The sequence below is a fragment of the Hoplias malabaricus genome, chromosome 9 (assembly GCF_029633855.1).
Source record: "Hoplias malabaricus isolate fHopMal1 chromosome 9, fHopMal1.hap1, whole genome shotgun sequence".
NCBI lineage: Eukaryota > Metazoa > Chordata > Actinopteri > Characiformes > Erythrinidae > Hoplias > Hoplias malabaricus.
The window spans coordinates 14,757,454-14,770,945 of NC_089808.1; the positions used below are offsets into that span (position 1 = coordinate 14,757,454).

Consider the following 13,492-nt stretch of genomic DNA (forward strand, 5'->3'; position numbering starts at 1 on the left):
GCTCATGTATAGAAAAAAATTGTCGATTGTCGAAAAACAATGAATGAATACATTTACGTAAAAATGAAGGAAATATCTGCTGTATGAGTGAACAAGTTGTAAACTGAAGGAAACCTTTAAGAAACTGTGGCTAAAAATTACAAACGTGAATGAAGGATTTAAAGAAAAATATATTGTGGATTGTACAATTATCTCTGAGAGAAGTGCACCAGAAAAACATACAAACTCTTCTTGTCACCTTAAACATCATGTCATCATGGACAAACACAGCGCAGCCAATACGGTCCACAATGATGGAAACGCCCACGGTCACGGAATACTACATTTCCCAGAGTGCACTGTTCACACATTTGTACTTCCCAAGGCGGTTGAGTTCCGCTGATACGTAGAAGCTATGGATGTACTGATTTTTGTTGGTTGAAGGGGAGTGTGTGGTTAGAAGGATGTTTATAGACTTAATGTTTGTCTTTCGGTAGAGTCCCTACACTGCGCGGCAAAAGCGAGGAGCAAAACAAAAGCATGTGGACATAATTTCTCAACAAAGGTGCGTGTTACACTCAATCAAGAACGGAATATGTCACAAAACCAAAGAGTGATAAGGTGTTAAACCTCGTGATAGTTGACTAATACATCAGAAATGTGTTAGTTTATTTTGAATGGCTGCCGTTGCTAATGCATGTGCACTGAACATACGGTAACGTTAGCTAATGTGGTTAGCCCTAAGTCAGTGTACCAGTTTCTAGACTGATCTCTTTCGCAGATAGTCTAAAGTTAAGATTAACATTTTTTTCTAAGCAGATAAATGTACTTTCTGTGAAAGTGTTGTTAATTTTGCCGTTTGGCTGAAATTTGTACGAGCAAAAATAAAACGTCAGACTATTTTACTCGGCAGACAGGTAATTCAACGTCAAGGCCTAAAAGAGGCATTTTAAACATTTTACTGTATTACTTCTGGTATATTCCGTGGAGTCTGCCCTTTCCAGGTATTTGTACTTACTCTTCTGAATCTTCTTGCTCTTGTATTTGCTCTTCTGAATCTATTTTTAACATTTGTTTTCAATGAAATATAATAAATAGAATTTTATCTAACCTGATTTGTGACAGAAATAGAAATAGAGCACGAATATTGCAACTTGTGGTATCCTTACTGGTCTAAGTTGTTTATGCTGGTTAATGCTGTTTATTTTATAGATTATACTCAGCTTTCTAAATGTAAAGCACTTCATGGAATGGCTGTATTAATATTTTTGTTTGTGTGTTGAGGGGCCTGAAAATGTGTATGTGTAACAATAAATGTGTAACATTTAATTAAGAATTGCTATTTTATACCCTCCTTATTGTGTTATGTTATGTTATGATGGATGTTAGATATTGTGTTGGCTTACTGAGATGATGTGAATGTAACATAATATTGTATTTATATATAAAAGCTGTTTAATTATGAACTACTCTTATGTTCAATGTACATTTCTATGACTAGAAATTCCAAGAATATTCTTGCCTTTAATTTTCTAATAAAATACCTCCTCTGTCTCTTTTTCTGTCTGATTAAGATTTTACAAAGGAATCGATTCTTCCTGAATTTCAGCACCCACCTAAACATGGGGCTCCGGTCAGCTCAGAAGAAGTTCTTCCCATTGCGAGGCATTGATGGAGTTGTGCAACTCTTTGAGGCTGAGCTGGCGAACCCTGAGCCAGATCTGGCCCTGTTATCTCTGGTCCTGGGCTTTGTGGAGCACTTTCTGGCTGTAAACAGAGTGGTGCCCATCAATGTGCCTGGAGTACGCTTTGAGCCCCTGAAAGGAGACAGCCTCAACTCTTGCTTTCCCACTGTAGAGCTCAGATTAATATCTGCATTGCATGAACGGTTCACAGCACAGATCCGGGGCGCAGTGGACCTGTCGCTGTACCGCAAACCTGCTGGGGGTTCAAGCCGAGAACTGGTGAAGAAGGTATCAGATGTGATCTGGAACAGCCTGAGCCGATCATACTTTAAAGACAGAGCTCACATTCAGTCTCTCTTCAGTCTTATCACAGGTAGGGATGGTGGAGATCAGAGAGAATGCTCTATGCCAGTTTTGAATTTGCGATCAATTAATCACCATTAAGTTCATAAAAGATGGTTCCTTGCAGTTTTATGTTACAGCAATATAGATTTTCAACATACAAAAGATGTAGTTCACTAAGAGTAGTCACTCTTATGTTCTTTGACAAAGAGTTGTTGTTTTATATTTTATAATGCACTTTTTCTTTCACACCTGTGTCAATTCCTTGTCTCCTGTATAATTGTCTGTGTTGTAATTTACTCCAGTGTATCTTCACTTTGCTCAGGCACAAAGTTGGACAGCTCTGGTGTGGCATTTGCAGTTGTAGCTGCGTGTCAGGTTTTGGGGCTAAAAGACGTTCACTTGGCACTATCCGAGGACCACGCCTGGGTAATCTTTGGCAAAGGTGGTGAGGAGACTGCTGAGGTCACTTGGCATGGCAAGGGCAATGAGGACAGGAGGGGCCAGACTGTCACAGCTGGAGTCAGTGAGAGGGTGAGAGGGGTTTTCTTATTCTTGTGTGTGCTTGGAGGTATTTGTTTAGAAAGTTTAGAATTAAAATATTATATATTTGTTTTGTAATTAAGAGTTATGTAACATGGCTTGCTTGGAGTTTACAGCACGTAATTATATGTTTCATAGCAATCAAGCTAAAACCTTGCAGCGTAAATTTGACTAAGACAAGCCTGAGTTACATTTCTTTAAAAAGAGCTATTTATTGCTGCATGTTTTGTTTTAAAATAAAAGCAAATTAATTAGATCTTAACTATCTCCATTTTTCCAGAGCTGGTTGTATTTAAAAGGCTCCTACATGAAGTGTAACCGTAATATGGAGGTGGCATTTATGGTTTGTGCCATCAACCCATCTTTAGATTTGCACACGGACAGCAGTGAGCTGCTGCAGCTTCAGCAGGTGACCTGTTATTAAATCCTTGCTAAAGGACAACAAATGCTATTTATAAAGCCTAGCCTGAAAGTAGGGTTTATCTTTTTATATTTTTGACCTTCTTTTTCAGAGGCTGCTTTGGTTGCTGTATGAGAGAGGAGATTTGGAGAGGTGAGGAAAGGGTTTTTATGCAAATGAAACTCTTGTTTTGGCCAAAGGAATTAGTCCAAGCTGAATTTTCAAAGCATAGTAGTCCTGCTGATTTTGTGCCCTTCTACTGTTTGTTCTCAAGATATCCTATGTCAATGGGCACCCTTGCTGACCTTGAAGATCAAGAACCTATTTCTGGCAAGGGAGACCCCCTTTCAATTCATCTCAAGGTACCATTTCTAGTGATGCTATTACTCATGTTGCTAGTATGGAAAATTTGCCACCAACTGTTCGGAACAACTACGAGGGAAACACAGAGACAGTAGAATTTATAGTTTCTTGATCTCCTGCATTTATCTTCAACATCTGCATTGTGTTCAGTGATTTACTTTATAAATTCAGCATTTACTCTGGAAATCTGAAACTGTGATATTGTAAATGTAATAGAAATGTAATAGTATTTATGTAGCAGTTACTCTGAGATCAGTTGGCACAATTTGAGGATAAAACTTTTTTTCAGACACTTTAAATGCATCTTTGTTTCTTTGTGTATAAAGGCTGTGGAGTCTGCTAAAAAGTACTACAACAACGAGCACATTTATCCTTTTATGTACCTGGCTGGTTACCACTACAGACACAGGAATGTGAAGGAGGCTTTGGGGGCCTGGGCAGAGGCTGCTTCAGTCATGCAAGAGTAAGTCCAACTCTTTTTTTTTTTTTAGGGGGGGGGTATTCTTTGACATTCATATTTTTCAACAGAAGAGGGCAGTGTTGGCTCATTGTGATGCATATGGGCAGTATTGTATTATAGCAAATATGACAATTTATTATTAAATATTTCTCTATAAATGAGTATATATATATATAATTTCACACTCTGTGTAGCATTTCAACCTCAGTGCTTACATTTTAAAAATAATTTGTAATTTTATATATATATATATATATATATATATATATATATATATATATATATATATATATATATATATATATACACCCTAAACAAGAAATAAAAAGAGAAATAAATACAAATACAAATAAGTAGGTAAAAAAAGGGGGGAAAGGAAAAACAAAAAGACAGAAAAAGAGAGAGGAAAAAAATCAAAGGCCCCTAAGAGACAATAAAAAGAAGAAAGAGATTCTGGGAAATCGTATCACTGATATTATTACTATTAATAATAAGATAAATAAGTGAAAAAAAGGAGGGAATAAGCAGTTGGCATAGTTTGAAGTGAATTGAAATATGGAAAAAAAGGAATTCCATTTTGCGTAAAACGCAGCGGTGTTACCTTTCAAAGTTAGTCTGATTTTTTTCCAATTTAAGGAAATGCATCATGTCACTGAACCACATGGCAATCGAAGGGGACCTTGAAGACTTCTATACAAACAATATTCTGCGTCTTGCTACTAAAGATGTGAATGACAGTATATCTAATTTAATATTAGTGAGTGTTTATAGGGAAACCAAATATTGCAATGGAAGGACACATTTCTATCTTACTCCCCAAGATATTTGATATAGTTTCAAAGTAATTAACCCAAAATCTTTATAGAGCTGAACAATAAAAATACATGTGACTAAGGTCACAAGGTGAAAATCCACATTTATCACAAACATCACTGACAGTGTTCGAGTAGAATCTAGAAAGTTGAGATTTTGATCGATGTACTCGCAATATCTTAAATTGTATCAGCTGTAGCCTAGCACAGGGTACACATCATAGTGCTCTATTGATTACCATATCCCACCACTGTAGGGCTGCAACAACTAATCGATTAAATCGATTAAAATCGATTGTTAAAATAGTTGGCAACTAATTTAATAATCAATTAGTTGGGTCTAAGTTATACACATAGGTACAGTTGCTACACATGACGAACTCTGGAAGAAGGGTTTGAAAAATGGCGGAGGCGGTCACAGCAGAGGATAATGTTAGCACAAGCAGAGAGAAAAATGTACGACCCAAGTCATCAAAAGTATGGGAACACTTTATATTAACGCCTTCAAGGAACAGCGTTAGGTGCAAAATGTGCACAGCTGATCACTGCATGAGCACCTGAAAATGAAGCCTGTTGGAGCTATGTGTGAAAGAGATTAAGTATAGTTAGTTAATTCTACTTTTTCTCTCACTAAAATGTTACTAGAGCCTGCTAGAGTAGTTAAACAACATTTGTTTTTCTTAGTACATTAATATTACACTCGCGTTTAGCGAACAACCTTAGCATCCCCCCGAGTTTTCTCTTCCACCTTAAATGTGTCAGCTCGACCAGCAGTTCCAAAACAGGCCGTAGTTTTAGTCAAGCTAACGTTAGCGACGTTAGTTTTTCCTGTCACTCAATGTCACTAGAGCCTGCTAGAGTAGTTAAACAAGATGTCTCATTTTTAGTAAACTTATATCACTCTTGTATTTAGCGAGTTTTCCATTCCACTTTAAATGTGGCGGCAGTTACATTCAGAGTTTAAAAAAAAACAATCCAAACATTTTTTTAAATAATATATTTAAAGCCTTTTTCAAGGTCTTTTCTGACTGGCATTGTGTGTTAGTGTTTGAGTATCACAGCCAAGTGTATATTACATTATAAGTGTATATTACATTACTTATACTGTTAAATATTGATAAATATAAAATTAATGTAACGGTTGGGTTAATTCTTCATTTAAACACTAATTTTTAATAATGGTAGGTTGTGTGTTACTTATACAATTACAACATTAGTTCTCTAAAATCTTAAATATCTTAACCATATCTGATCATATGTGTTAGTTGAATTTCCCTTTTAATTCTCAGCACATGGCAGCATCACCCAATATCCATTTATGTAATTTCAATTTGCCTGCATTGTTGTCTGCATTTTAGATCAGTAGTTACACCTTTTTTAAGTTAATATGTTCATATCTACACTTTCTCTCTCACCTCAGATAAAAACAGCCCAGCACTGCTGACTATGTTTTGAAGATCAGCACACTACAGCAAGCAGCTATTTTCACTGATGGTATCCTGAATATACTAGTAACAGACAGGAAACCAAATTTGGCTTGTATTCCTTTTTATAATAATCGATTTATGGAAAAAAAAAAATAATCGATAGATTAATCGATTATCAAAATAATCATTAGTTGCAGCCCTACACCACTGGTCTGTGAAGGTTGTAGCCAATTTACATTCCCAATTTAGTCTGGATTTATCAAAGATTTGTGTGTCTAATTCCATTAGTTTACAATAAACCTTGGATATCAGAGATTTTTCAAAGGGATCCAAATGCAGAATATCGTCCCAAGGGGGTCCATCGGATAGACGAATATAATTAGGAAAAAGGGAGGAAATACAATGTCTAAGTTGAAAATATCTAAACAAATTGGAGGGAGGTGGATTAAAGTCTGAGGACAATTGGGAAAAGGAACAAAAAATTTGATCTTAAAGATCACGAAAGCACTTTATGCCCTTATCGTGCCAAGGTGCGAAAAACAAAGTCATTTAATGCCGGAGGAAATAAGTGATTGTGTAATATGGGAAATGACAGGGATGGTGACAGATATTTTATATTTTAAGTGAAAAATAAATGCTACTTCTTTTACAGTAGCCGTTCAGATAAGTAGGACTGTTAAATCCAGTAGAAAATGTCTTCACCATTAGTAAGGTCCAATCCACCCTGGGGTAAATAACCTGCACCTTCTACTAATGTACAGACAGGAGATCTTAAAATAGTTGTTCTTGTGTCCATATGTCCTGAAGGATATCTGTACCGGACACACCCATAACCGCCTGCTCCCTCCCAAACTCTTCCCTTTCCTTCTCTTCCTGTTTCCTGTTCCTTCTGGACACAATCAGCTAGAACTTACACTATCATGCTCTACAAATCTTATCCTGTTTTTATATGGGTTTTTTTTTTTCAACATATAACAATTTTTATTCACATGTCTATTGTTTTAACCACTTAGCTTACAGCAGGACATTATAACCGGGGAGACACCACATGAATAAAGGTTAACCTTGACTGACATATTTTTAAAAATATGAAGAAAAATAATGATGCAGGGAGAAAGGGCTGCTGAGCAAACTGGAGCTTTTATTTTCTCAGTGAAGCCACGTCCCCCACTGGAAAATGGAGAATTACACAGGGTGAAATTAAGCAGGAATAATACACAACTATATACTAAATTTTTCTAGTTATGAAACGTAAAAATGAAGAGGATGCCAAACAAAGTGATTCTTTATCCCAGACTCGTAACCTTATACTCCATGTTTGTAGAAAGTATTTTCAAAGTTCAAAATGAGTTTGTGCAGCAGGTAGTGTTGCAGTCACATAGCTCCAGGGACCTGGAGGTTGTGGGTTCGGTTCCCGCTCCGGGTGACTGTCTGTGAGGAGTTGGTGTGTTCTCCCCGTGTCCGCGTGGGTTTCCTCCGTGTGCTCCGGTTTCCTCCCACAGTCCAAAAACACACATTGGTAGGTGGATTGGTGACTCCAAAGTGTGTGTGTGTTGCCCTGTGAAGGACTGGCGCCCCCTCCAGGGTGTATTCCCCGCCTTGCGCCCAATGATTCCAGGTAGGCTCTGGACCCACCGCGACCCTGAATTGGAGGGTTACAGATAATGAATGAAAATGACTTTGTCATTTTTACAGTAAGGAACAGGTTTGCGTGTAAAATGAAATTCTTTCTTTGCTACTCACCAAGAATGCCAAATGGAAGAGGAAATACAATTAATAACTAAATAACCAGTAAAATGTAAAGTTCAATGAGACATATACATAAGTGAACGGTAAAGGAAACGTGTGCTATAATCACAAGCAGCAATGACTTCAAACAAACATTTATATGACAGTGGCACCAGCTGTGTGGTTTTCAATATCCATGTGAAGTCCTCACTGATGTGGACGCCCAGGTATTTAAAGCTGCTCACCCTCCCCACTTCAATCTTTCGAATGAACAGTGGTCTTTTCTTTTTCCTCATATCCACTATCAACTCTTTCGTCTTGTCCGTGTTGAGGGTTAGGTTGTTGTCCTCACACCATGCTACCAGCCTGATTACCTCCCTCCTGTAGGCCGCTTCATCTCCATCAGTGATGCGTCCTATCACTGCAGTGGTTTTCTGAACCAACACACCTGGTATACTAAAGTAATTAAATAGAATAGACCTTATTTGGGCACCCAGGACAGAGGTTAAAAACACTATCAATCTGTAATCAAGGACTTTTTAATGGAGATTCTGAGTTCATCCTCAGTGATTAATCAGCTATCTATGGCTAGAGGTCCATATGAAAACAACTGTCCTTGCTCGGTCTGAAAAGGTAGGATGTAGGTCTGTGGCATATCATATTGTTCATAATATTGATAAATCAGTTTCATGGTAGTAGTGATATTCCTGCATGTAACAGCAGAACAGGGAAACAAAACTAATGTTTCACCACCTCAAGCAGAAGCACCCAGTTGAGGATGAGTAAAATCAGAAATGCCATGAAAATATTTCAACAGATAATGAGCTCTAACCCAAGAAGATAAACTACACTGATTTGACACAGCAACTATTCTGTGTTTGTTTTGTTATTTAATGTCAAGCTTTAAGGTAACATTTTTGTATAATTGAGTGCATTTATTATTTATATGCACACATTCAATTTCTGCAATTTGGTTGAGTGGTAGATTTTATTCCAAGTCATTTTGGAGCATTCAACATGAAATCTTCACATAATGCAACAAAGGACAACTGCTGTGTTCAAAGGATGTAAAAACAAAATAATAATAAAAAAAATGATATGCATTTTGTGTTTAGACAGTGACAGTATGCTACAGTAAGATCTGTATTTTAGAGGTATTGACCCTACAAATTTGATAATAGAAATATGTAGATGTTTGGAGCTGCCAGTGAGTTCTGGCTTTTGTAAAGTGTTATTCAATGTTTTTAGAAAGCTGAACATTAACATTTTAGAATGTGACATAATTTATTGCAGTCCTTGCAGTATGTCATTTCAGTGAAGGTTTCAATAATTTAAAGGTTGCTGTTCTAGAACTTGACATTAAAAACCCTCTGTTTGCTCTTCATCTCCTGTTTGATCTCAGTTACAACTACTGCCGTGAGGATGAGGAGATTTATAAGGAGTTTTTTGACATTGCTAATGATGTCATTCCCACCCTGCTGAAAGAGACTGCTGTTGAGAGTGGAGAGGGCACTGAAGGGACAGAGAAGGTAATCCCTTAAAAATTAAAGACAGAAATGTACTTTATTGTCTCTTTTAAAATATTCATCTGTTTCCATTTGCCACCTTCCTGAAGGACCAACCGAGACAGGCAGCTGCTGCTGTCACTGCTCTACAGGACCCAGAATGTTTTGCATACTTACTGCGTTTCTATGATGGAATCTGTAAGTGGGAAGAGGGAAGTCCAACTCCTGTACTTCATGTAGGCTGGGCCACCTACCTCGTTCAGTCCCTCAGTCGATTTGAGGCACAGGTAAACCTACTGTAGACTTCAGAGCCTCTGAATGAGCTCTGAAGTATAGAGTCCACAAATAACTTCTATTGCAACTGTTTAAAAAGACATGTACGTGTTGAGTAAATATTGTTATCACTAATGGTGCTTTTTCATGGCATGGGTCATCGGTGTGGCACGGCTTAACTCTCTTTCAGCTGGCTGCTTTTCCACTAACACAGCTCCCCAATGAAGGGGAACTGGTGACATCTCAAGATCATGTCTCTTAAAGAAAAACTACAGCAACTCCAGCAGGAACGTTAGCTGCTGTTTGCTCATTGTGTCTTAGCGTGTGTTGTTTGTTAAACCTCTTAAAAACAGCATGGGTTAATGTTACGAGCTGCCATTGTGTGTTAGATAAAAACAAACATAACTAGTGCTGTAATTTAAGAGATTTTACAAGAAGCTAGATTGTGCTGGAGCTCTGCATTTTATGGTGATTGACAGGTCTCTCTGGCTTTACTGGCTTAGCTTTACATTACAGGTTTACGTTTTTATTATTTATTTTGTTTTAATCTCATACATATAGGCATATATTTGACCTGTAAATGTTTAACTAACTTTTTAATTGTCATTTTATAATATTATTTATTTTTAAAATTTTCAGTGATAAGAATATTACATATGTTTAATGCAGTAATGAGATGCTAGGCATATTATTGACATAAGCTACATGACATGGCTTACCTTGGGCATGGGTATTCTCGACATTCTCCGCATTCTCAGTGTGTCCAATCAGTATATTCACCAGTCTTCCACTTCGCAAGATATGACACATTCCTTTGAGGCGATATCTGTGTCTCTGTTGATCAGGAATGCTTGTGATTTGCACAGGCGTCTTTTTGTATTTGGATGACTCCTATAAATTAGGCGCACGTGACATCATTGCTGTACGTCGGGTTTACATTCAAGCCTCGCACTTGGGCAGTGCATTTATCCTGGCATGTAATGTGTTTTATAGATGCACTGTGCTTTTTCAGTGTTTCAATTCAAAATGTATTAGAACCAGTCACAAATGCACTATTGCCGGACATGGTGTTTCCAAACTTTGTGCTGTAAATGCAGTGCATTATATTACTGGCTTTTCTCTATCTTAGCCAGGGAAACTGGTCAAGCCATTCTCTTCGAAATGTATACACTTTCCCCCTTTTTAATTGGGCTCTCATCATCCGCAGCTACATTCACACTGTTTAACTGACAGGCCTAGGCTACTCCCCTCTCTCTGTCTGACTGCAGCACATGCATTTTCAAGCATACACACACGTACAGGAATATCTGGACCATGCCCAATCAGAGGGAGGGTTCCCCCCCGTCCTTCAGGCCTTCACTATCTCTCATTGATTTAGGACACAATATGAGCCTAATGTGTGTCTGTTGTTGAAGCTTAAAAAGTACCTGGTTTCAGGGACCACGTAACAGATTTATTTAGTGAAAGGGCAAAAGAGCTGATCCGAGTTGAGCTGAGCCGTGTAGTTTCCATGCGGTGGAAAAGAGCCATAACCTGTACAGTTTTATTTTTGGACTATTGCAGATTTGTGCAGTATGAAGGAAGCAGTAAAAAGACTGGAAAGGACTAGACACAAATAATTCTGCATTCAGGACAAATAGAAATAGACAAATAAACCAGAGATTGGTAACCTTAATTACTCATTTAAACATTTATCACTGTTGGCAGATCACCTTCAGCTGCAGATGCCTATTAATTATCCTTAAATGCTGTCCATGCTTAAATACATTCCATACATCATTTTCAAAACTCTTTAGTGGGTATAAATATGTAGTATTTGAAAATATTAATGCTGTTATCGAGTGTTTCTGTATAACATCTGTATAAGTAAATCTGCTGCTTTTTATCTTTTTGCCCAGGTAAGACAGAAAGTGACTATTATCACCAAAGAGGCAGAGCCGCAGGATGATGATGATCAGTCTAGTGATGACCCCCGTGAGGGACGCAGGAGAGGCCCAAGACGCGAGTCCAAACCTGAGGAACAAGCAGGGTCTTCTCCGCCTTCTGCTGCTGTACCTGCTGCTCCACCTGCTCAGCCAGCCCTGCCCAAAAAAGTGGGAGGAGAGGGAGGCCGTCGGCGATCTTCAGCAGGAGTCCGAGGGAAAGAGACTGAAGGAAAGAATGAACCAGCTTCCCCCAGTCCCACACCCTCCCCTACTCAGCCAGTGGCAACAGCTGGTGGGCCAGTGGTGACCTTCCACAGTGAGAAGATGAAGGGCATGAAGGAGCTGCTCTCTGCAGCCAAGATCAACTCCAGCGCCATCAAACTTCAGCTCACTGCCCAGTCCCAGGTTCAGATGAAGAGGCAGAAGCCCACGCCCTCTGGTGATTACACCATGTCCTTCATGAAGCGCCCCCGCAAGACTCTCTAGATCATTCTCTAACACTTTACTGTAGGTTTTCATTCATAAGGCTATATAAGTGACATACGCCTTTCATGAGAACTGACATAAAGCAAGCAACAGTTGTCATAAGGGCTGCTTTAATCAGTTTTTTTAACTGATGTTTGAAATAACCCTGTGTAGATGTTTATGTAAGTCATGGAAGGCTTCTTTAGGTGTCAGGTACCCTTACGAGCGATGACCTATAATAAAGTTTTACATCTTCTCTTTTTTAAACTGATCTCGTCCTGCTTAGTTTCATCTTGAAGGAACATCTTTTATTTGCCTGCGTTCATGCAGTAGGAAACACATTTTGAAACTGAAGGTGGAAATTGTAGGCAGTTCACTGAGTTGTCAATCAGGTATCAGCACTGATTATATAGATATGATTAATTGCTGTAAAGCAGGGTTCACAAGTAACAGTCCCAAAGGGCCACAGCACTATTCAAATCTGTAATTCAAAGCTTTCACATCTGTTAGTTAGTAGGTAATTCATGTGGTATCTTTGGAAAGGCACTTCACACTCTTGTGACCCTTCAGGACTGGAATTGGAAATGTCTGCTGTATGGTAAGAGATTTATTATGTTGCCTTACTTTTTATATGATTCATTTTATGATACTTATGTAACACAAATTTAAAGTTACAAACACGCCAAAGTTTGTTGTGTTTTACGTGCTGTAAACACTTCTTTTGAAAGAATGAAGTTTTTCCAATTGCTTGCTTTCATAAAGCTTAAAGTAGAATTTAGACTTCTCTACATGCCTTTTTTCACCCCAGTCATATTTGAACTCTTAGGAAGTTTGTATTGGCATGTATGGATAAGTAACACATGCTAGTCCCTTCTGTTCTTGCTTTCATTCCCTTCTATTTGTTGCCATATTAGTGCGAAGCTTCTTGGCTTCATAGGTGGCCTTTTGTATGTCATGGCAAGTGTTCTTTTTTGAGGGACAGTAAGCTTATAGAATACTTTTTACAACTCTGCTGACCACTGTTAAGCTGTCTTTGTTTTTATAATAAAGAGGTTCTGAAAATAATCTTGTTTTATGTAATATATTTCCAGTCTGTTAAAGTTATTCTATGTGTTACAGTGAGTGATGATATACACTGAGATTTATGTAATATGGTTGTGAATTGGACTAAAAGGATTGATTAATTCAACCAATTCAAGCCATTTTTCTTCATTAATTCAGATTTTGTTCACTGTATGCATTTGATTTCGGACCTAACTGGAAAGAAGAATTCTGCCACTGTCTATATGGACTATACACTATATGGATGAAACATTTTGGGGCATACCAATCATTTAATTATAATAATTTAATAATGTCTCCTTGTTACAGATGTGTTAGTTTAAGCACCTAGCTTTGCAGTCTGCCTTTACAAACAATTGTGAAAAAATGCATAGCCATTAGAGATCACTGAATTCGACTGTGAAACTGTAATAGAATGCTATTATTGCAACAAGTCAGTATATTGCCAAAAGTATTCACTCACCCATCCAAATAATTCAATTTGGGTGTTCCAATCACTTCCATGGCCACAGATGTATAAAAC

The 13,492-nt window shown here is 37.9% G+C and overlaps 1 protein-coding gene across 2 annotated transcripts; it reads left to right on the forward strand.

Moving 5' to 3' along the window:
- Positions 1-371: 371 nt before the first annotated feature.
- Positions 372-12,964, forward strand: men1 (multiple endocrine neoplasia I). Of its 2 annotated transcripts, none has more exons than XM_066682075.1 (10): positions 372-544; positions 1,554-2,037; positions 2,332-2,540; positions 2,830-2,958; positions 3,062-3,102; positions 3,224-3,311; positions 3,639-3,775; positions 9,142-9,268; positions 9,355-9,531; positions 11,416-12,964. In XM_066682075.1, exons 2-10 carry the CDS (start codon positions 1,602-1,604, stop codon positions 11,926-11,928), a joined length of 1,857 nt encoding a protein of 618 aa, XP_066538172.1. In that variant the 5' UTR covers positions 372-544; positions 1,554-1,601; the 3' UTR covers positions 11,929-12,964. The 2 variants fall into 2 exon arrangements, with proteins under 2 accessions (XP_066538172.1, XP_066538173.1); XM_066682076.1 differs by lacking the exon at positions 372-544 and adding an exon at positions 808-983.
- Positions 12,965-13,492: the final 528 nt, after the last annotated feature.